Here is a 22,944-nt window from a genome sequence, read left to right as displayed (position 1 = left end):
AATGTAAGCCAGGTAAACAACTTAAACTAGAAGAACACATCTTATCGTCCTTCTAGGCACTTTAATTATTAATCTTCTGGGATGAGCAACTTAATTTCCCTCCTTCATGTCAACCTCTCTCTCATTGTTTCACATTATCAAGTTTGTCTTTTTTTGGCCCCATTTCATTAACATGCCACAATAATCGTCAGTAAACATGCTTCTCATCACTTGATCTATCTTCATCGATCTTTATATAGTCTTTTGTCTTAGTTCTTTCCCCAAATCTGCTTTGAAAACTACAAATGCACCACTTACCCTGAGGAAGTATCATACACCTGAAACCTTGCCTGGCTTCCACACGTAATGCTTGTCTGGCCAAGCTCTTCCTGAGTTTCTGTTTGTCTCTCATTCATGTAACATTTTGACACTGGGCTGCAGGTAAGCTGATTAATTGCTCAAGAGTGAAGTCACAGGGAGGCTTCATTCTGCTTCCCAGTAGGCACGCAAATGTGCAGGCTTCAGCCTCGAGTCCAAATGTTACAATGAGGAGAACACTGATTTTTTTCCCCCTACTGAAACAAGTTGGAGCATCTTGTCTAAGGTCACCCATTCATCCCATCAGGAATATAATTTAAATCCATTGTAGTTTTCCTGTTGCAGTAGTACACCAGGTAGTCTGCTTTTTGCTCCATGTGTTTCGAAGTTCATTTGTACTTATGATTAACAATTTGTACAACACTGAGTCCAATCGATAGCAACATTCAATAAATCCTTTGCATTTGTTGCAATTACATTCTTCCCTTACTCGACATTTGGGGCTAGACATCTAAAACATCCCCACAATGCTGCTGAAATCACTGAAACTTTGCACTTAATTGCCTTTTGTTTAAAAGTAGTATCTTTGTCATAGTTTGCATTGATGAGTTCATAGGGGCGAAGAAAAAATACAAGAGCTTTATTATTCCATATAAACAATACCTCAATAGCTATTTTAGAAAAAGGTTAGCACTGATAGATTCTGGTTTTATTTCAAAAATCAATGTTAATAATGATAACTTAATTTATTTACTTTCAATTGTTACTTAAAATATTAAATACAAACTTTTCCAGATTTAGTCTGATTGTGAAATTATACAATACTGTATTTATAATTTCCTTTATACAATACTGTATTTGACTAATATATGGAGTCTCAGTGACCATCAGTAAACAACATTATTCCACATTACAATAAACCTTTCCCTTTTTTATCTTTTGTTTCCTGTGTTAGTCGCAAACATAAACCGTGCTGTAGTAGCTGTGTAGTCCATTCACGCTGTGTGCTTATTATGGTAACTAGTCACATCAGTGAGTGTGTAGTACAGGTGAAGGGAATAAGTTTCACATTCATGCTTATTTTGTGTCAGTTTGTAGCTTGGGGCTGGTGGGGGTTATATCTTTGCTGAACACTGAGACAACTCTTAAATATGCTAAGTGGTATGTTTACTAATTGCTATAAAGGATCGATATATGGAATTTGACTCATTGGAGCTGTGGGCATGTCATGCAAGTATAACAACTCTGTCTGGGGTTGCAGGCTGGCGGCAACTGTTTTGTTTGATTTTGAATCAGATTTTTGAGCTGCTATAAGTGCCTTGCAGTGCGTTGAATTTCAGGTCACTCTCTTCACTTCAAATTATGTCACATTTAGTCTTATTACCAATTATTTATAAAAAGCTTATTCAAATTCAATACTAAATCTATTTTGCTTCTTCTGTCTTATCTCAGTTATTTCCAATTATGAATTTACTGGAAAAATAAAGTCTCATGATTATTAAGTGATGATATAAAGAAGCAATTTTTAAGCTAAACATTTAATCATTCTTTGCATAGCTATTTGCAGCAATTGCCTCACCAGACCAGGTATTAACTCAATTTCTCTCATGTTCTGTATTCAATTTTGCCGTCAAATTGTTGTATTTAAGAGCTGAATATACAAGGTAAAGTCTGAAACATAGATGTATTTGGATAGAATTCTGCATGGCCATGTCTGGTAAAGTGTATCTGATAAATAAAATTGATACAAGGGAAACAAAAGTGTTCCATAGCAGGATATTTGTTTATGAAGAGCAAAGTGTAGAAGGGTTTTACTGTGTTATAAATAGATAAAGATTGAAAGAAAAAAAACTTTGCCCAGAGATTAGATCTATTAGCCCTCTTTTAATGCACAAATCACACATAACACATTACTTGGATAGGTTTGCTTCAGTGTCAATTTCTGGATGAAATTTCATCCTTTGGGAATTTACTCTGGGAACTTCCGTGCACAGTTCACCTCAGTGTGACTGACAGTTGTCAAACATCAGTCCTGTATTTAATGACATCAGAGGTAATGCATCCACATTTCCTCCACTGCTAATATACACCAAAGCTTTTCAGTACCACCGAACATCTTCCCTGACCACTCACAGCACCACCAAGAGCACACTAAGCAGAGATTGGAACTGGGAAAACAACTGAGGAATCTTCATCTGATAAGTGGCAGCCAGTTTCCAATGATCAGCGTAATGAAGAATAATTCTGTCAGCTTCCCTTCACTGACCACAGGCTCTTCCTTCAAATCAGTTATGAGCCGCATGTTGCAGTCATCTATCTCACCCTGCACCTAAACATGGGTGCCAGCATCTCCTTTTGCAACTGGATCCTTGACTTCCTGACCAACAGATCACAGTCAACAAGGACAGGCAGCAACAGGTCCACCACGATCAACACCGGTGCCCCACAACACTGCATGTCAGCTCAGCCCCCTACTCTACTCCCTATACACTCACTCTCAACGGCATGGACAGCTTCTGCCCTAACTCCATCTGCCCGTTTACATATGATACCAGCGTAGTGGACTGTGTCTCAAATAATGATGAGTTGCATGACAGGAAGGAGATTAAGAGAGCCTAGTGACATGGCATCAGGACAACAACATTTCCCTCAATGTCAGCAAAACAGAAGAGCTGGTCATTGACTTCAGAAAGGGAGGCGTTGCACATTCCCCTGTCTACTTCAACAATGAGGGTTGAGAGTTTCAAGTTCCTAGGAGTGAACATCATAAATGGCCTGTCCCGGTCCAGCCATGTTGACACCATGGCCAAGAATGGTCACCAGTGCCTCTGTTTCCTCAGGAGGCGAAAGAAATTTGGCATGTCCCCTTTGACCCTCGTCAATTTTAACAACGCACCATGGAAAACATCATATCTGAATACATAACAACTTGGCATGGCACCTGCTCTGCCACGATTGCAAGAAACTGCAGAGTTGTGGACACAGCTCAGCACATTACAGAAAGCAGCCTCCCCTGCATGGACTCCGCCTATATTGCTTGCTGCCTCTATAAGCCACTCTGGAGATTCTCCCTTCTCCTCTCTCCCATCGGACAAAAGATACAAAAACCTGAAAGTACGTAACACTAAGCTCAAGGACAGCTTCTGTCCCACACTTATAAGACTATTGAGTGATAACATGGACTCTTGACCTCACAATCTACATCGTTATGATCTTGCATCTTACCGTCTACCTGCACTGCACTTTCTCTGTACAACATTTTGTTATCGTTTTATCTCATGCTACCTCAATGCACCGTGCAATGAGTTGATCTGTATGAACAGTATGCAATGCAAGCTTTTCACTGTACCTCATTACATGTGACAATAATGAACCAGTTTACCACCTCACTGTGGAATGGGTCTTGATCAAGTTAGGCCATCAACTGAAGGATGCCCAGACTCACTGGTTAGTGCCTGCCCCCTGCATTTTGTCTCATCTCAGCAGCAGTGTTTTCTGTGGCTACTGTGGGGGGGGGGGGGGTGGTAATCTTTAAGTAAGAGCTCATTTACCAGTGATCTGCTCTGCAATGGCATGGAGGCTTTGAATGCTGCATTTGGCTTCCAATAACAATCACAGATATCCTGTTTTAGTGCAATATTCTGTGCGCAAAATATAGTTGTACAAACTTTTTCAGGAGATCAGACTGGGTCTTAATGCCCTATTATGTTTAGTGTGATAAAAGAGGGTGCACCCAATTGGTATTTATCTTTCCAACAGCATTATGAGATCCCAGCCCCAAGCATTTAAAAACCTGGTGAGAACAATCCTTGACAAACACAGTAACACGGACAAACTCAAAGGTTTCTTCACTAATTTGCTACTGATCAATATCTCCCTCCCTTGCCTTTTCACCACCAGGTTACAGCTTAATGATCATATAGATAGAGGCCCACAAAGAGAGCCTTAGAAGTTTAATAGAACTATCAGTGGTCAATTACTTTTTTAGCTACTGTAATAAAAATATACTTTAGCATATCTGCTGCTGCTTACATATAGTATAATAACAAATGCAATTCAGCATGTAACAGGTAATGTTTAAAAATACAATTTATCAGCTCAATGGTCACAGTATAATACTGTATTCTTGAGGACATTAAGCATGCATTTACATAAACAATATATTAAAATTTAAAAAGAAATTATACATTTAAATGTCTTTGTTTTAAATCTACGTACACCAATTAGAATCTGGTGAATGGCAGACCAGTAATGAGCTTATACAATTTGACTGTTTTTTTTTCAGATATCACAATTTCTAGTATTTCACTTCAGATATTACACATCATTTTAAAATAAATTTAAGGTTAGATAATAAAAACCTGAATTAACCTGTTTTCCCATCTTCGAATTTTAAAATCTTTTAGTCCTATGTAAAATATACATCAAAAATATGAAATGTATTTGTTTTTTCTCTCATTATGGAAGAAACTAAAAGATGCCTGGTCAAGAGTTTATTTATTCATCCCTTGTATCAGTTCTGTGCCTTGGTGGTTTCTTGGTAAGCAGGTTTTCTCACACTCTTCTTGAGAATTGAATCTGTTTTTGCTTCCTTGACAACCACTATAGAGAAACTGTTCACACTGTCTGGTGTCCACATTAAAGAACCAAAGCCATGTAGGGGTGTTACATTTCCCACTTCTCCTGGGCTGCTGGCAAACTGTTGTGCAAGAAAATGATGAAAAATAATACTGAATTAAAGGCCAAATAATATGCTTTAGAAAACCAAATAATGCGATAAACTTCAAACAGTATTTACTGAGGTAAACTCTTATTGCACTTTTTTTGAATGTGCCACAGTGAAAATGTCTATCAGTTCTGATGAAAGGCCTGAAAAGTTATGTGTTGTTTATCCCTCCATAAATGCTGCCTGACTTGATAGCCATTTCTAGCTATATTTCAGATTTCTAGATTCCTGGGAAACAGGAAAGAAATTTAGGAATCTAGGTACAGTACACGCAACAATTCAGGAACACCTCTGCCACCTGATTTCTGAATGGACGTTGAACCATGAACCCCGCACGACTGTTTTTATTTCTATTTTTGCACTACTTACTTAATTTAGCTCTGAATTACAGTAATATATATATATATTCACTGTAATCCAGTGTTTTTCCTATATTTATCATGTATTGCATTGTACTGCTGCCACGAAGACAACAAATTTCACGACATATGCCAATGCCATTAAACCTGATGGAGAGTTATAAAAAGGCAAATGGAATGCTGATCTTTCTTTCAAGGTTTTTAAAAAAATTATTAATGTTTCAGGATCAAAGAATTGTTGGCATGTCCATCATCCATTGGCCGTCCCTAATTGCCTGTGGTGGTGTGAGTGGACACTTTCTACCATTGCAGTATTTCTGATGACATTACCCTCACAGTGCTGCTGGGGATAGAGCACTGGAGATGTATCAGGCGATCATTTTGTACTTGCTGCACAATGCAACTGGTGTTACGGAAAGGATGAACGTTTAAGGTGGTGGGGTGGATGGGGATGCTGCTCAAACAGGCTGATTTATCCTGGAGCGTGTTGGACTTCTTGCCAGCTACTAGATCCATGCTCGTTCAGGCAAGTGAAGAATATTCCATCACACTCTTCACTTGTAACCCGTAGGTGGTGGAAAGGCATTGGTAAGTCAGGAAGAGAGTCACTTGCTGCAGACTGCCCGACCTCTGACTACATTTGTGCCTTGGCATTTTTAGAAAGATGCTCAGCCTTTTCCCAGAGCACACATTTTAGAGTAAAATAGTATCTTGTACATTCTTATACACTACATTCAGATTTATTGATTTATTGGATACTATTGGGGAACCCTTACAAATCTGTATTAGGTTCTACAAATGATTTTGCTAAGAAAGCAAACTGGATGAAAAATCCAAGCGGATGTTCTTATGAACACTGAGATCAATTGTGGCATTTCCACCAATAAGCTAAATTAGCACCATTTTTTTTTACAGACCATACATTCAAACGAAATAAAACTTTTGCTTAGTCCCTGAAGGAGGTCACTTTTTTAACCTAGAACTTAAATCTAATTAACTACTGAAGCAAGTTAATACAAGTTATTACTTAAAGGCATATATATATATATATATATATATATATATATATATATATAATTCTGGTGGTTGGATAATACCTGCCCTTGCCATTCTTTCAATGTTTCGATCTACTTGTTCACAATGAGGTCCCGTGTAGCTCTCCTTGCACAAGCACTTATTTGGTCTCACACACACACCACCATGCAGACAAATGGGGTCGCACTTGGCTGTTAAAGAAATGAGAAATAGTTAATTCGTCAAACATCTTCCATTAACTGCAAGTTTAGAATATGCAAAAATACAATGTTCCATTTAAATACAAGTTTATCTTAATGTTGAAATGTCAATTTTTTTTTCTGTATTTGTTGGAAACAGACAGTATCTTCTCTTATGTGGTCAAACTTGGGAATCAGGAACAATGCTCAGTGGTACTGGACTCCAATGAACATCATGTTGTGGGACTGATGTCATTCTCAAGTCTGGCATTCTTTACTTTCGGGATCAATTCATCCCAGTTTATAGCACTAAAGCCACTACCAAGCAGTGGCACTGCAATCTAAATTGTTTTTGTAGTCACACTAAATTTAAGCCAATCCAACTAAATTTCAGTTTCAATAGTGGAGTAGAAGGAAATGTGTTTACACTTTTGTGTGCTCAGCACTGCTGACTATGGTGAATATCATAGGTGGGAGGAGAAGATGGCAGCGCAATGCAGCTCTCCGGTGAAATGATATCATATCTGTTAAATAGGGGCTGTGGACATTTCTGATTTGATGAAGTTAAACGTGAGAAGCAGAGGAACATCTGAAGAAATTTCTGAAATGCCTGGTTCGCTGCTGTTGTTATTGTGCGATTGAGAATCTCCGGAGGGTAGGCCCCAAAATCCCCGGCTTTGCCTGCTGCTGGTGACCGAGGCTGAGGTCGAAACGTTCGGATAGAGATGGTGCTCGGTACTCGGTGTCGGAGGGCTGATCAGAGCTCGAAGCTTTCAGACAGACGACTCAGAGTTGGACTGTGGTTGGGCATGGCAGGGAGAGTTTTCTTCCTTCTCCCGTCTGCGTGAGATGTGGGACTTTCAAGAGACTTTGAACTTTTTTACTGTGCCATGGCCTGTTCTTCATCAAGTTATGGTATTGTTGCACTGTTGTAACTATATGTTATAATTATGTGGTTTTGTTAGTTTTTCAGTCTTGGTCTGTCCTGTGTTTTTGTGGTATCACACCGGAGAAATATTGTATCATTTCTTAATGCATGCATTACTAAATGTCAATAAAAGAGGACTGCGTGTCCTCATAATCTAATCTAATCTAATATCTGGACAGGACATTCCTAACTGACCAGCTGCTATTGTACACCTGCAGGTGGTCATTCAGCTGCCACTGACAGCCATCAGGAAATGAAGCACTTGCCCACTAGCTGTGGAGGATGAGAAGGTGAGTTGTGAGGGTGTAAGAAAGGAAGATCAAGAGAATTCTATCCTTGGTGTGCAACGATGACTTCTTAAAATTACTGTGTGTATTCTCACCATTCTGCAATGGAATGCTTATATGACTTTCAATGTCATAATTCCAAACACACTGCTATTTCAGCACCTAAATATATTTTATCATTACTTTATATTTCAAACATAAAACATCCTTTATATTCCATTAGGCAGAAGAGCTAACAGAAATTTGCAGAGGGACCTACTATTTTTATAAATATTCTTTCAGCACAAGATGGCATAGTTTTCTTTATACAGCAAGACCCATTAACGAAACAGACAAAGCAAATCGTCAAGGAAGCAAACTAGAATCAAATTCCACTTCATTCATTTCGCTGTAAAGAAATTACCAGTAAGATAACTAACAAAATGTGAAGAATGTTAAAGCTAATTCAACACTAACATGAATATTACAGTCTAAGTGTTGCACATCAGTTAAATAGAACTAGGTCAAGTTCTAGAAGGATTTTGGAATAAAATAAATTTGGGGGGAGTTTCAGCTTCAAAGAAAACAAATTCTACAAATTAAACTGATGTTCTTCTATAATTTTCTTTACTATTTATATTACTGGAAGATCATTTCTTCTGAAAGGAGAATCCACCAGCTTCCATTCTAATTCAGACAGTGGTGATGATTTTTAAGCTAACAAAACACTAGTACATAAATGCACATGACAGTGCTGGTGAGATGTGTGAGGTATGCTCCATAAAATGCCTTGCAAATGCACCAGGTTCTGCTCATGCCACATCACCATTAATTCGGAAAGTGGCAGCAGTTAGGTGATTTTGCACAAAACTTGCTTTACTCAATGTAATTTTTAAAAAAAAATTCCAGGGAAAGAACAACTTTTAGCATTAGATTTGCTAATTGGATAATTGAAATGGAAAGGCCTGATCACCTCGAAGATCAGTCATTCCATATTTCTCCTTAGGCAGTCTGTCAGGATCATGGATGACTTACTCCTGGTCCAGGTTCGCAGATGCTGAGGTGGCTGACAAGGAAAATATGGGAACTGCAGATTCCTCCACAGATGGTTCAGGAGGAAGGTGGGTAGGCAGTTTGTGAGATGGCACACTTCTCATAATTATGCAGGGCTCCTACATGCTCCCAATGCATTGATTCAAGTTTCTCAATGCTGATCTGAATAATCATTATTTTCTTTGAGTGACCATGAGCCACAGGTTCCCAGGAGTCAATGGTAATGTTGCACTACTTCACTGAAGTTTTGATCATATACCTTGGTCAGCTTAAAAATCTCCTCGCATGACAGAGCTTGGATAATTTATTTTGGGTCTGTGGTGAGGCATGCAACTGGTGTGGCCTGTCCAACATAGACAACTGACTAAATAGGGTCACAATACTGTAGATGTTAAGATGTTAGACTGACTACTGGCTAGAGGTGTGTGTGTGTGTGTAACTTTAAGAACTCATTGTGTGTTGACTTGCAATGAAGATGTTTTCATGCAGCTCTATCCTTGTTATTTGCCTCAGTGAACAGCAACACAAAAGAGCCTATGGATATCAGACGACAGTGTGGCTCTCAGTAGACTCTGGACTTGTATATCTGTGCATTGCGGCGTGAATGTACGGGACGTATTGGAAGTTTGATGCAATGCATCTGACCTCCTGCTTTGCCTCTGAACTTTACACCAGCCAAACGTTCTTCCAAAATATTCAGTTCCAGCAGATGTAAGCATTCTTCATTGTTGCTTTCTAAACAGGGTGAGCTTCAAATTATTCAACTTCATTTGACTTCAGAGTTTGCATTTTAATTGTAAGCTTTCATGTACAAATCTAGGGTAAAAATGGGCAAAATTTCTTAGACCTGCATATCAATTTAGAAACATAGCCAGTTCCCAGCACTAAAGATGTTTAGAAGTATTGCTGAAGAGGATGTCAAAAACCATGAAAGCTTTATCAGGAGCATTGTTGAATCTGGTACCAGAGATCCTTCGGAGTGTGCAAGTTATATTTGGAATCACTAATGGGCTATTGGTCAAGGGATAGGGGAAGGGGCCACCTTGTTAGATCAAATACCCATTTAGAGCAATTCGAAACTGGGGGCACCCACAAGCCTTAGTGGGCAGTTCCCAACAATCTGAAACCTCACTACCATTCCTTAAGCACAAAATTCAGGTTGATAATGAAAAGCTTGAAGTGATCATGATTTCACACAGGTCAAAGAGAGTCATAAAGCACTACAGTATAGAAACAGGCCTTTCTGCCTATCTAGTGCATGGGAAAACTGTGATTCTGCACCTGGACCAGAGCCTTCCATACCTCTCCCATGCAACTGCTTATCCTAAATTCTCCTAAAAGTTTCAATCAAATCCACATGCACCACTTCTGCTGGCAGTTCATTCCATATTTGCACCATCTTCTGAGTGAAGAAGTTTCCCCTCAGGTTCCCAAAAGACATGGAAACAGAATTAGGGCAATCGGCAAATTAAGTCTGCACCTCATCCTATTATGGCTGATTTATTATCCCTCTCAACCCCATTCTACTGCCTTTTCCCTGCAACCTTTGACACCCTTACTAATTAACAATTAATCAACCTCTGCTTTAAATGTACCCAATGACTTGGCCTCCACTATCTGTGGCAATAAATTCCAGATTTACCACCCTCTGGCTTAAGAAATTCCTCTTCATCTCTGTTCTAAAGGGATGCCTTTCTATTCTGAGGCTGTGCCCTCTGGTCCTTGAATCCCCCACCATAAGAAACATCCTCTCCTCATCCACTCTAACCAGGTCCTTCGATATTTGATAGGTTTCAACGAGAGCACCCCTCCCCTCTTCTAAACTTCAGTGATTACAGGCCCAGAGCCATCAAATGCTCTTCATGCATTAACCCTTTTTTTCCCAGGATAATTCTTGTGAACCTCCTCTGGACTGTCTTCAATGCCACCACATCTTTTCTTGGATAAAGGGCCCAAAATTGCTCACAATACTTCAGGTACGGCCAGACCAATGTCTTATAAAGCTTCAACCTTACATCCTTGATTTTATATTCTAGTCCTCTTGAAATGAATATTAACATTGCATTCACCTTCTTTACCACTGACTCAACCTGCAAGTTAAGCTTCAGTGAATCCTGGATGAGGACTTCCAAGTCCCTTTGAACCTCTAATTTCTGAGTTTTCTCCCATTTAGAAAACAGTCTATGCTATTATTCCTTCTATCGAAATGCACGACCATTCACTTCTTACACTATATTCCATCTGTCACCTTCTTTGCCCATTCTCCTAATCTGTCTAAGTGCTTCTGCAGACTGCCTGCTTCCTCAACACCGTGTGCCCCTTCACCTACCTTTCGTAGCAAACTTGACCAGAAAACACCAATTCCCTCATCCAAATCATTGACATATAACGTGATCTATGACATTTAGTCCTAGTCTCACCCAACCTCGGTGGAAAAAGCCTGCTTGCATTTACCTTATCTGTACCCCTCATTATTCTGAATACCTCTATCAAACGTTCCCATTATTCTCCTATGCTCCTGGGAATAAAGACCTAATCTATTCAATCTTCCCTGTAGTTCAAGTTCTCAACTGCTGGCAACATCACTGTAAATTTTCTCTCTACTATTTCAATCTTATTGATATCTATCCTGTAGGTAGGTGACCAAACTAAACAAAATACTCCAAATTGGCTTCACCAACTTCAATATAACATCCCTATGCCTATACTCAATACACTGATCAATGAAGGCCAATATGCCAAAAGCTCTCTTTATAACCCTATCTTCCTGAGATGCTACTTTCAATGAATCATTCTTTCTATCTATCTATTTATTTATTTAGCTAACTTGCTAGCGATGCAGCGTGGAATAGACCTTTCCGGCACTTTGAGCCACATCGCCCCAGCAACTCCCGACAACCTGATTTAGCCCTAACCTAATCACGAGACAATTTACAATGGCCAACTAACTTCACTGGTACATCTTTGGAATGTGGGAGGCAACTGGAGAAAATCTATGTGCTCCACGGAGAGGGCACTAGAATTGAACTCTGAACTCTGATGCCCCGAGCTGTAATAGCATTGCGCCTACCGCTATGCTACCGTGGTACCCTGGTTATGGATCTACAGTATACTCCCAAATCCATTGTTCTACCACACTCCTCCATCCATTCTGTAAATCCTACCCTGGCCTGTCCTCCCAAAGTGCAACACCTTACACTCGTCTGCATTAAATTCCATCTGCCATTTTTGAGTTCATTTTTCCAGCTGGTCCAGATCCCACTGCACACTTTGATAGCCTTCCTCACTGTCCACTGGCCCTCATTCACAAATTTGCCAATCCAGTTTATCACATTATCATTCATATTATTAATGTAGATGATTAATAACAATAGGCCAGCACTAATCCCTGCGGCACACCACTAATCACAGGCCACCAGTCAGAAAGGCAACCGTTTACTACTACTCTCTAGCTTCTCCCGCTAAGCCAATATTGAATCTGATTGACTATTTAATCCTCATTGAACCTTCTGGACCAGCCTCACATGCAAGATTTTCCTCAAAGGCCTTGCTGAAGCCTGTGTAGACAATATCCACTGACTTTTCTTCATTAACTCTCCTGGTAACCTCCTCAAAACAAAAAACATTACAATTCATCAGACATGATCTACCACTCACAAAACCATGTTGACTATTCTTCATCAAACCTTGGCTATCAAACACTGACAGATCCAGTTCCTTAGAATACCCGCCAACAATTCTCCTATTAGTGATGTCAAGCTCATTAGCCTATAGTTTCCCATCTTATTCTTAGTGTTTCTTGAACAATGTAACAACATTAGCTATCCTCTAGTTCTCCCTCATCTCACCCATGGCTAAGGACGTTTTAAATCTCTCTGCTAGAGCCCCTGCAATTTCTGCACTGTGACTTAAGTCCTGATGAAGGGTCTTAGCCGGAAATGTCAACTGTATTCTTTTCCATAGATGCTGCCTGACCTGCTGAGTTTCTCCAGCATTGTGGGTGAAAGAGTGAATTATGACAGGAGAGCCGAAAGCTATGGTATGCTCATCTGCAGATGCGGGAAAACAGGGCTACTTCCACTGACCCAGATGACCATGTGCAGGGAGGGATGTGAACAGCAAACGCAGGGCTATTTACTACTTCAGCAAAGAAAGCAAAAGGAGTCTAGAACAAAACTGGACACAAAATAATCTGCAGATCAGTCCCTCCGCGACTCCCTTACCCACACGTCCATCCCCACTGATCTCCAACCCGGCACTTATCCCTGTAAGTGTAAGTGCTACATCTGTCCCTACACCTCATCTCTTGCAACCATTCAGGGCCCCAAACAGTCCTTCCAGGTGAGACAACACTTCACTTGTGAGTCTGTTGGGGTCATCTATTGCATCTGGTGCTTCCGGTGTGGCCTCCTCTACATCGGTGAAACCCGACGCAGATTGGGGGACCGCTTTGTCGAGCACCTCCACTCTGTCCGCCACAACAGACAGGATATCCCGGTTGCCACCCACTTCAACTCAGCTTCCCATTCCCATTCAGATATGTCCATACATGGCCTCCTCTACTGCCATGATGAGGCTAAACTCAGGTTGGAGGAGCAACACCTCATATACCGTCTAGGTAGTCTCCAGACCCTTGGTATGAACATAGAATTCTCCAACTTCCGGTAATTCCCTCCCCCTCCCTTCCTCTATCCCTATTTCACTCTACGCCCTCCCCCAGCTCCCTCATGGTTCCACCTCCTTCTTCTACTACCCATTGTTTTCAGGGCTATGACGCCAATGCTTCCCCTCCCCCATCCCTTTGTCTTTCAAATTACTGGTCTTTCAACTGAAGCTACAAGCATTCTTCAAATCCTTCCCCATCTTTCATTCTTCAGTCCTGAAGAAGGGTTCCGGCCCGAAACGTCAACTCATGGTTTCTAACTGATGTTGCCCGACCTGCTGAGTTCATCCAGCGTACTGAAAGTGTTGCTTAGAACAAAACTGAACTGCATACTCATTTTATGTTTCATACCTCTGGGGAAAAAAACGTAGGTGACACCACCTCCTAACATTTCTATATGGTTTCAATATTGATCAGACACTTCTCAAAGCAACAAAGAATCATTTCTCTCCATGGCATGGTTTTTAGCAGTAGCCTTCAATTATTATTAACGGCCTTTGAAATTAACGGCCACAGATGCAGCCTTCTTTCATAGTTAAGTTCTCAGAATTTCCAAGGAAGATCTAAAAAAAAAGTGTTATTTTCATAGAAGGCATTTAATTCTTGACTACTCAACAATAAGTATTGCTTTATAGTATTGGTCAATGTCACAGAAAGTATTTGTTTTATAATTACAACTGGTTTCCTTACAAATAAGACAAAAGCTACCTACCCTCTCTGCAGAACTTTCCCTCCCAGCCTGGATTACAGCAGCATACTCCTGTTGGTGTGCAGTGTCCATTTCTACACAGATGTGAGCACTCCGATGCCAATGGTTGTGGAGGCAACACTGATTTCTTACATTCTTCAGGAACCAAAGGTCTATTTTGAGATAAAGAAATAAGAAATGTTATGTTATTTGGTTGAGAAGTGGGTTATGTAAGATCTCTGCTGGCTTGTAGAGTCACAGGGCGATAGAGAGATACACACAGAAACTGGCCCTTTGGCCCACTAAGTCCATGCCAACCACCTATTCAGACAAATACAATTCTTAGACCCCCATATCGCCTCTAGATTTCATCACACACCTACACAAGTGGGGGGAATATTTACAGTGGCTAACTGACCCACCGACCCACATGACGTTGGGATATGGGAGGAAGACAAAGAGTCCCTGGAAGGTATCCACGTGATCAAATGGAGCATGTGCACAGGTCAGGATTGTGCCTGTGCCTCCACACATATTATCAGAACCAATTCCATCACTATCTTTTAATACAGTCTTTTATTTCAATGATGGAACAATCACAAGTGACCACACAGTGCCTATTTGACAATGATTCAGAATTTGCAGGTTTTGTTGAATCATCAGGGCTCACAGTTCACTTATGAAACACAATGATGATAATGAAAGGCATTGATCGTGCGGATAGCCAGAGGCTTTTTCCCAGGGCTGAAATGGCTAACACGAGGGGGCATGGTTTTAAGGTGTTTGGAAGTAGCTACGGAGGGGATGTCAGGGGCAAGATTTTCACACAGATTGGTGAGTGCATGGAATGCACTGCTGGCAACAGTGGTAGAGGCGGATACAACAGCATCTCTCTTAGGTACATGGAGTATTGAAAAATAGAGGGCTATGTGGTAGGGTAATTCTAGGCAGTTTCTAGAGTAGGCTACATGGTCGACACATTGTGGGCCAAAGGGCCTGTAATGTGCTCTAGATGTCTTTGTTTCTATGTTCTATTCCCCTTATCTTGTGTGTTTCCCCAATCGCAACTTGCAAGAACCCAGTCCTTAGAGATAAGTGGTTATCCATGGTCTAAATGGCAATCCATGAGGGGCCAGAATTAGTCCCACCACAAAACAGTTGAAAGAAACTTACAACAACCAGCTAAGGCATACCCCTAGACTGACAATCTACTAAATAATACTCAAATCATTAAAACGTTGAACATGATTAAAATGGTTAAAATAAAACAAAAAAAGTCCAGCAATTAAAAATAACTAACAGTACTTATTTACAATCTTAGACCCTTGCAATAATTTCCGTTGGAACCAATACAACAGAACTACCTGTGCTAAATTTATCGGACACAAGCAATTTGAATAGTTTTCCCTCTGTAAGTGGTGGGCAATTTTGTACGATTTTGGGTTCCAAAAAATAAATATTTGAGGAGTCCAGTAACAAAATACAGTTGGAAAACCATCAGTTAACTATCAGTATACTTAAGAATTCAAAAAAAAAATATATATATAAAACAGGTCTCTGTGCAAAATCTGGAATATTATTTTGTCTGCTGTTCTAACAGAAGATTATTTGTTTTATTTCAAATACATTTTCACTTCTCTGGCATAATTTTATACACTATGGTTTTACAATATAAATTCAATAAGTCAGATGGAAAGAAGTAGACTTTACATAACAAATTGATGATGTAACGTGATGGCATTATGCAGCAATAAGAACAAAGGTATTGTACAATGGAAATTCACAATGCACAAATATATTGTAGTGTAAAAATGAATATGTTCTCAAAACAGAAGCTTAAACAAACTGATGGACTCCTGATGTAAGTGGACTGGCATTGGCCTTTTTAGCAATGATAATGCTAAAAGGTACAGTAGGCCCTTAAATTGGACAAAGAGGGAAATCTGGTTGGGATGAATACAAGGAATTATACAAGATTTCAGAGGAATATATTTTACATCAATGTGCAGAACATGTATTTTCAAAACATTTTTAACAAGTGGCAAATGAATGACATGAGAACGAGAAATCCAGCTGGTTGCATCACTGTCTGGTATGGAGGTATCAGTACATGGAATCAGAAAAAGCTGCAGAGGTTTGTAAACTCAGCCAGCCCCATCATGGGCACTACCAAGGTCATCTTCAACAGTGATGCATTAAAAAGGCAGCATCCATTATTAAGGATCTCCATCATACAAGACACGCCCTTTTCTCATTACTACCATCAGGGAGGAGGTACTGGTGCCTGAAGATGCTGACTCAATATTTTAGAACACTTTTTCCCTTCCCAATTATTTTTTATATTTCTTATTTTAAGTTGCAGTATTTTTATGTACTGCACTTTACTGCTGCCAAAAAACAACAAATTTCACAAAATATGTCAGTGGTAATAAACCTGATTCTGACGCTATCATAATTTTAAAGTTACAGAAAGTAACTTCTATTGTAAGTTTTGCAAGATCGTTACTTTTTGTCCCTGTGCAAGAAAATGTCTTTCTTTCTGCTTTGTGCTTTCCTATCTACCAATATCAAAAACAAAGATTGACAACTATCTACAAGTAAAAGTTTTAGTTTAAATGACCATTGCAGTGCCCTGTATTAACCCTTACAAATAACACAAACAAATTTAATCATTTGGCATGCCCAAGCTTTGCAGCTACTGAACAATATACTCATGTGGGAGAGTTTGTTTTGATTTATTTTAATGTTTAAATATCGACTGATCTTTATTTGGTTTACAGAGTATGTCGGACAAGCTGAACAATCAAGTTTCATATTCCCATCACTCTAAAGTTTCTCCTAATCAGGATGGGAGTTGAGAGGTGTTTGGTAGATGAACCACAGAACAAAGTGGTAAACAGGAGCAATGCACCCCATCTCTGCAATAATTAACAAGCGTGTTAGGAACCTGTGTTGACGCTCATATAGAACGTAGAAGAGTACATTACAGGAACAGGCCCTTGGGCCCACAATGTTGTGCTGAACCAGGTAAAAAGTAAATCAGAGCCCCTATAAACAAATTCCTCCTATCTACACAATGTCCATATCCGTCCATCTTCCTCATATTCATGTGCCTACCTAAACGTCTCTTAAAAGTCTCTACTGTATTCACCTCTACCACCACACCAGGCAGCACATTCCAGGCATCCACCACTCTCTGAGTGAAAAACCTACCCCTCACATCCTCGTTGAACCTACCCCCCTCAACCTCAATGCATGCCCTCTGGTATTCGACATTTCTACCCTCCAAAAATGGTTAAAATGAAATTGTTGCACACCCCCTTTTTCTAAATCTGACAAGTTAGTGAGTATTTTATATCTCTGTTCTTTTTCAGAAAGTGAAAACAGTTTCTTTATATTCATGCCAGCAAACACTTAAACATTTTAGTTTGAATATTTCTTTCAGGTCTCTTTCGGTTTTCCTTTACAAAAATAGCTTCAACCTGACTTTTAGTTCTATTACAATATTAGTTGCATTTTCTCCAGTGCGTAGAGATTAGAACTCCTTGCAATGCTTTGTGTGGTCCAACCACAGTTCCATATCAGCTTAAAATTGTTGGCCTGCTTTTGCATTCTAATCCGTGATAAACAAAACAAAGCAACACACGCAAAATGCTGTATGAACTCAGCAGGCCAGGTAGCATTTATGGAAAACAGTTAACAGTTGACGTTTTGGGCCGAGACCCTTCTTCAGAACTGAGAAGGAAGGGGGAAGATGCCAGAATAAAAAGGTGGGAGGAGGAAAAAGAGGCTAGATGAAGCCACGTGGGTGGGAAAAGTCATGGGCTGGAGGGGAAGGAATCTGATAGGTGAGGAGAGTGGAGCACAGGAGAAAGAGAAGGAGGAGTGGGCCCAGGGGAATTAATATGCAGTTGAGAAAAAGTAAGAGTGGGGAATAGATGAAGTGGCGGGGGGTGGAGAACTTGGTTACAGGAAGGAGAAATTGATATTCATGCCATCAGGTTGGAGAGTACTCAGATGGAATATAAGGTGTGGCTCTTCCTCTCTCAGGGGAGCCTCATCTTGGCACAAGAGAAGACCGTGGACCGACATGTTGGGACGGGAATGGGACTGGGAATTCAAATATTTGGCCAATAGGAACCTGGCCACCCCTCCCTCCATCCTCTAGTCCCCATTCTGACCTTTTACTTGTCTTATCCTCACCTTCTCCAGCCCTGGACCTTTCCCACCTTTTAGTTCTGGCATTTTCCCACCTCCTTCTCAATCCGGAAGAATGGTTTCAGCCTGAAAAGGCGATTAAGTACTAATTGCCAATAGGTGCTGCCTGACCTGCTGAGTTCCTCCAGCATTTTGTGCACGTTGCTTTGGATTTCCAGCATCTGCAGATTTTCTGGTGGCTATAAAAATGAGTAATGTTGTTGCATACTCTAGCATTTTACAATATAGATTTGTACTTTAAGAAATTCAGCACTAATATCCTCAGTTCCCTTTGCACTTCTACCCAATTTAGTTCCTTGCCTTCAGAGAAAACCTACTGAATACTTATATTATTTTTCATTTGCTATGTCTGCGCACTCTGTAAGTCTCTTTACTTCTTCTTTTTAATTTAAAGTAGGTCTCCATGTTATTAGTTATACTGCTCAATTTCCCATTACTTGCCAAGTCAAGTGCTCTACCAAGTCCCAGTCTCATTAACAAAGGACTAAAGGAGGTGGCATTCTGTCAGTGGTCAAATATAGAAGGATAGAATGTTTGGCGGAGGTTTCCGGCTTGAAGTGGTGCAGTGGAAGGGCTGAGGCTATTTATAAAATAACAAGGGATTTTACGTCATTGGAAAAGGTAAAATGGAAGCTTCTAAATGCACGGGAGATGAATAACTGGGTTTATTTTGTAGGATAAGATATAGAAGAGCCTTTTGGATAAGCTGATGTTTATATAGAGTGGGAACTGGAAGGGTATCTCATAAAACATTAGATTAACAGCTTATCAGAATCATGGATTTATGGAGGGAATGCAATGGTGATAGAGCAGAAGCTGCTGATGTGAAATAGGATCTGAATGGATCTTCCTAAGGTTTGGGGTTGGAAAACCTGAGGTAAATAGCCAGTAATGAAGCATTTGAGTGCATGTGGTAACCAAAGATTGAGCCTTTGGTTTTCAATATTTATCAAGCAAGTTGAACAGAGCTGTAGATAGTATTTTTCATTTGAAGGAGTAGGTGAAAATGCTAGTTTTATTTTGAAGAGGAATGGAGATCTGTGGATCTCACATTTTCTCGATGAATTGCCACGACTAAAATATTAGTCTAGCCTGGGAGTTGTTTCAGACGCACCAACCTCAGCCAACGTTTAGGCAGCATATGTGGAGATATAAACAAATGCCTTGCATGTAAGGTTGCAGGATCATGAGTTAAAGGAACCTATGGTTCTTGTTGGGGAGCTGCATGAAATGCTTGTTGAACAGTGTGGAGATCATCAAACCTAAAAAAGGTTCTCCATCTCCAGCAGCCATGGAAGTGCTGCATAAAAGGCTCCCACTAAGAGGGAAAACACCCAGGAAGATCTGACTCGCCCATGTGATGCCCTTCTTCAACTGAGCCCTGTGCCACAAATGGCCCCATGGTACTGTGACGTGCGCGATTACAAGGATGCAGTGATCACAGTACGCAGCTCTGATGAGTTTGTACAAAGGGCTGGGAACAGCAAGGAGAACTGCATCACTGTCGATCTGTGAGTGTTCAACATGTATTATACATTGCACCTAAATATCCAATTTATGTTAGCACAGCAGAAAACATGCAATGTACAACTCAGTTTCATTAGGTGCACAGACAAAATTGAGCAAGAAGTCATTCGGTGAAGCAGAACCATGTGTGGAATTCCTCCTCCCCCCCCCCCCCCACCACCCAGACAATTTTGACCCAAAATAATCGCTAATGCGGTCTAACCCAGGTAAAATTGCCTTTATGTTATCTGCACATGAAAAATGTACAGAAATAGCTCCGATTTCTAAAGAATAGTTTCTATCTCCATAGATGTTTCTTGACCTACTAAACATTTTGAACTTTTTCTGTAATACAATTGAAAAATATTGATTTATATATTTGACAGCTTATAGATAGCATATATTTTTATATATAAAAGGTAATTTGTATGAAAATGTTACATGCCCGTCCATCCAATGAGTACACACATTTACATAATTTCTAACTTAAGAACTTCATATTTGCTGAAAAGAACCTTTCAGAGTCTGCCAGACAGTCCTTGTTAAAAAATAAGCAGACGTGTTCATAGAAATCTTGAGTTTTCCCCATCCATCAGCCATCATTTTGTTGCAAAGTAATTAATGTGAAATTCTACATTTTACTTTAGAAGCTACTCTGTTAATAAATGTCATGTTTCTTCTGTATCTTTACAAATATCCATAGACTGCAGGCATAAAAGATATGTACAAAGGTTAGTGCAGACCATTAATGGAACTTCAGAATCTATTTCAAGCAATTGCAATGAATGCCCATTGTGCCATCTCAGTTAAAATCAATATGTTCTGATTTTATATTGATATTAAAACTAGTTTCTTCTATTATACACATCAATGAAAGCAAGGTATTTTTAAAAAAAGTTTGTTTTAAAACAATTCATTATTTTTTTCATTGCTACTTCTCACTATTTCAGTACACATTCTGATAAATGGGGCAAGGATCTATTGACTTTATTTCTTACATCCTTCACATACATGAGGGGTAAAAATCTTTATGTTACGTCTCCGTTTAAATGTGCAATCATAGCAATTTATAATCATTTATAATAAACAGAAGTCAATGTAATATAGAGTATATTCAAATCAACGTGGGTTAAGAGAAGCTGTCCCGAAGCCTGTTGGTCCTGGCTTTTATGCTGCAGTACCGTTTCCCAGATGGTAACAGCTGGAATAGATTGTGGTTGGAGTGACTCGGGTCTCCAATGATCCTACCAGTCCTTTTTACAAACTTGTCTTTGTAATTGTCCTAAATCATGGGAAGTTCACAACTACAGATGCGCTGGGCTGTCTGCATCACTCTCTGCAGAGTCCTGCGATTAAGGGAGGTACAGTTCCCATACCAGGCAGTGATGCAGCCAGTCAGGATGCTCTCAATTGTGTCCCTGTAGAAGGTTCTTAGGATTTGGAGGCCCATTCCAAACTTCCTCAACTGTTTGAAGTGAAAGAGGCCTTTTTCACCACACAGCTGGTGTGTACAGACCACGTGAGGTCCTCGGTGAAGGAAATTGAAGCTGTTTACCCTCTCGACCCCAGATCCATTGATGTCAATAGGGGTTAGCTCGTTTCCATTCCTCCTGTAATCCACAACCAGCTCCTTTGTTTTTGCGACATTGAGGGAGAGGTTGTTTTCTTGACACCACTGTGTCAGAGAGTGACTTCTTCCCTGTAGGCCACCTTGTTATTGTTTGAGATAATGTGGTAAATTGGATCAGCAAGTTTGCTGATGATACAAAGATTGGAGGTGTAGTAGACAGTGAGGAAGGGTTTCAGAGCCTGCAGAGGGACTTGGACCAGCTGGAAAAATGGGCTGAAAAATGGCAGATGGAGTTTAATACTGACAAGTGTGAGGTATTGCATGTTGGAAGGACAAACCAAGGTAGAACATACAGGGTTAATGGTAAGGCACTGAGGAGTGCAGTGGAACAGAGGGATCTGGGAATACAGATACAAAATTCCCTAAAAGTGTCGTCACAGGTAGATAGGGTCGTAAAGAGAGCTTTTGGTACATTGGCCTTTATTAATCGAAGTATTGAGTATAAGACCTGGAATGTTATGATGAGGTTGTATAAGGCATTGGTGAGGCCGAATCTGGAGTATTGTGTTCAGTTTTGGTCACCAAGTTACAGGAAGGACATAAATAAGGTTGAAAGAGTGCAGAGAAGGTTTACAAGGATGTTGCTGGGACTTGAGAAACTCAGTTACAGAGAAAGGTTGAATAGGTTAGGACTTTATTCCCTGGAGCGTAGAAGAATGAGGGGAGATTTGATAGAGGTATATAAAATTATGATGGGTATAGATAGAGTGAATGCAAGCAGGCTTTTTCCACTGAGGCAAGGGGAGAAAAAAACCAGAGGACATGGGTTAAGGGTGAGGGGGGAAAAGTTTAAAGGGAACATTAGGGGGGGCTTCTTCACACAGAGAGTGGTGGGAGTATGGAATGAGCTGCCAGACGAGGTGGTAAATGCGGGTTCTTTTTTAACATTTAAGAATAAATTGGACAGATACATGGATGGGAGCTGTATGGAGGGATATGGTCCGTGTGCAGGTCAGTGGGACTAGGCAGAAAATGGTTCGGCACAGCCAAGAAGGGCCAAAGGGCCTGTTTCTGTGCTGTAGTTTCTATGGTTCTAAGGCCAATCAATGTAGTATTATCGGCAAATTTAATTAGCAGATTGGAGTTGTGGGTGGCCATGCAGTCATGGGTATACAGAGAGTAAAGGAGGGGACTCCGTACGCAGCCCTGAGGGGCTCCTGTATTGAGAGTCAGAGGGTTAGAGGTGAGGGAACCCACTCTTACAACCTGCTGGCGATCTGACAGGAAGTCCAGGATCCAGCTGTACAAGACAGGGTCAAGGCCGAGGTCTCGAAGCTTCTTGTCGAGCCTGGATGGAACTATGGTGTTGAATACTGAACTGTAGTCCAAGAACAGCATTCTCAAATAACCATCCTTCTTCTCCAGATGTTTAAGGACGGTATGTAGAGCAGTGGCT

At 40.3% G+C, this 22,944-nt stretch overlaps 1 protein-coding gene across 3 annotated transcripts in view; it reads right to left on the bottom strand.

The window, feature by feature from the left end:
- Positions 1-1,044: 1,044 nt before the first annotated feature.
- The window catches only part of hhip (hedgehog interacting protein), a 133,908-nt gene continuing 112,008 nt past the window's right edge, over positions 1,045-22,944 (bottom strand). For 2 of the 3 annotated variants that reach the window (XM_072256015.1, XM_072256017.1), the window contains 3 exons: positions 14,219-14,367; positions 6,480-6,608; positions 1,045-4,996 (listed from right to left, as the gene is read on the bottom strand). In XM_072256015.1, coding sequence (XP_072112116.1) covers positions 4,791-4,996; positions 6,480-6,608; positions 14,219-14,367 — 484 coding nt within the window. In that variant the 3' untranslated portion in view covers positions 1,045-4,790. The remainder of the gene's footprint in view (positions 4,997-6,479; positions 6,609-14,218; positions 14,368-22,944) is intronic. The other variant, XM_072256016.1, reaches the window with a different exon arrangement.

This window comes from Mobula birostris, chromosome 4, assembly GCF_030028105.1.
Source record: "Mobula birostris isolate sMobBir1 chromosome 4, sMobBir1.hap1, whole genome shotgun sequence".
Classification (NCBI taxonomy): Eukaryota; Metazoa; Chordata; class Chondrichthyes; order Myliobatiformes; family Myliobatidae; genus Mobula; species Mobula birostris.
This window is presented reverse-complemented; position numbering and strand designations above follow the sequence as displayed.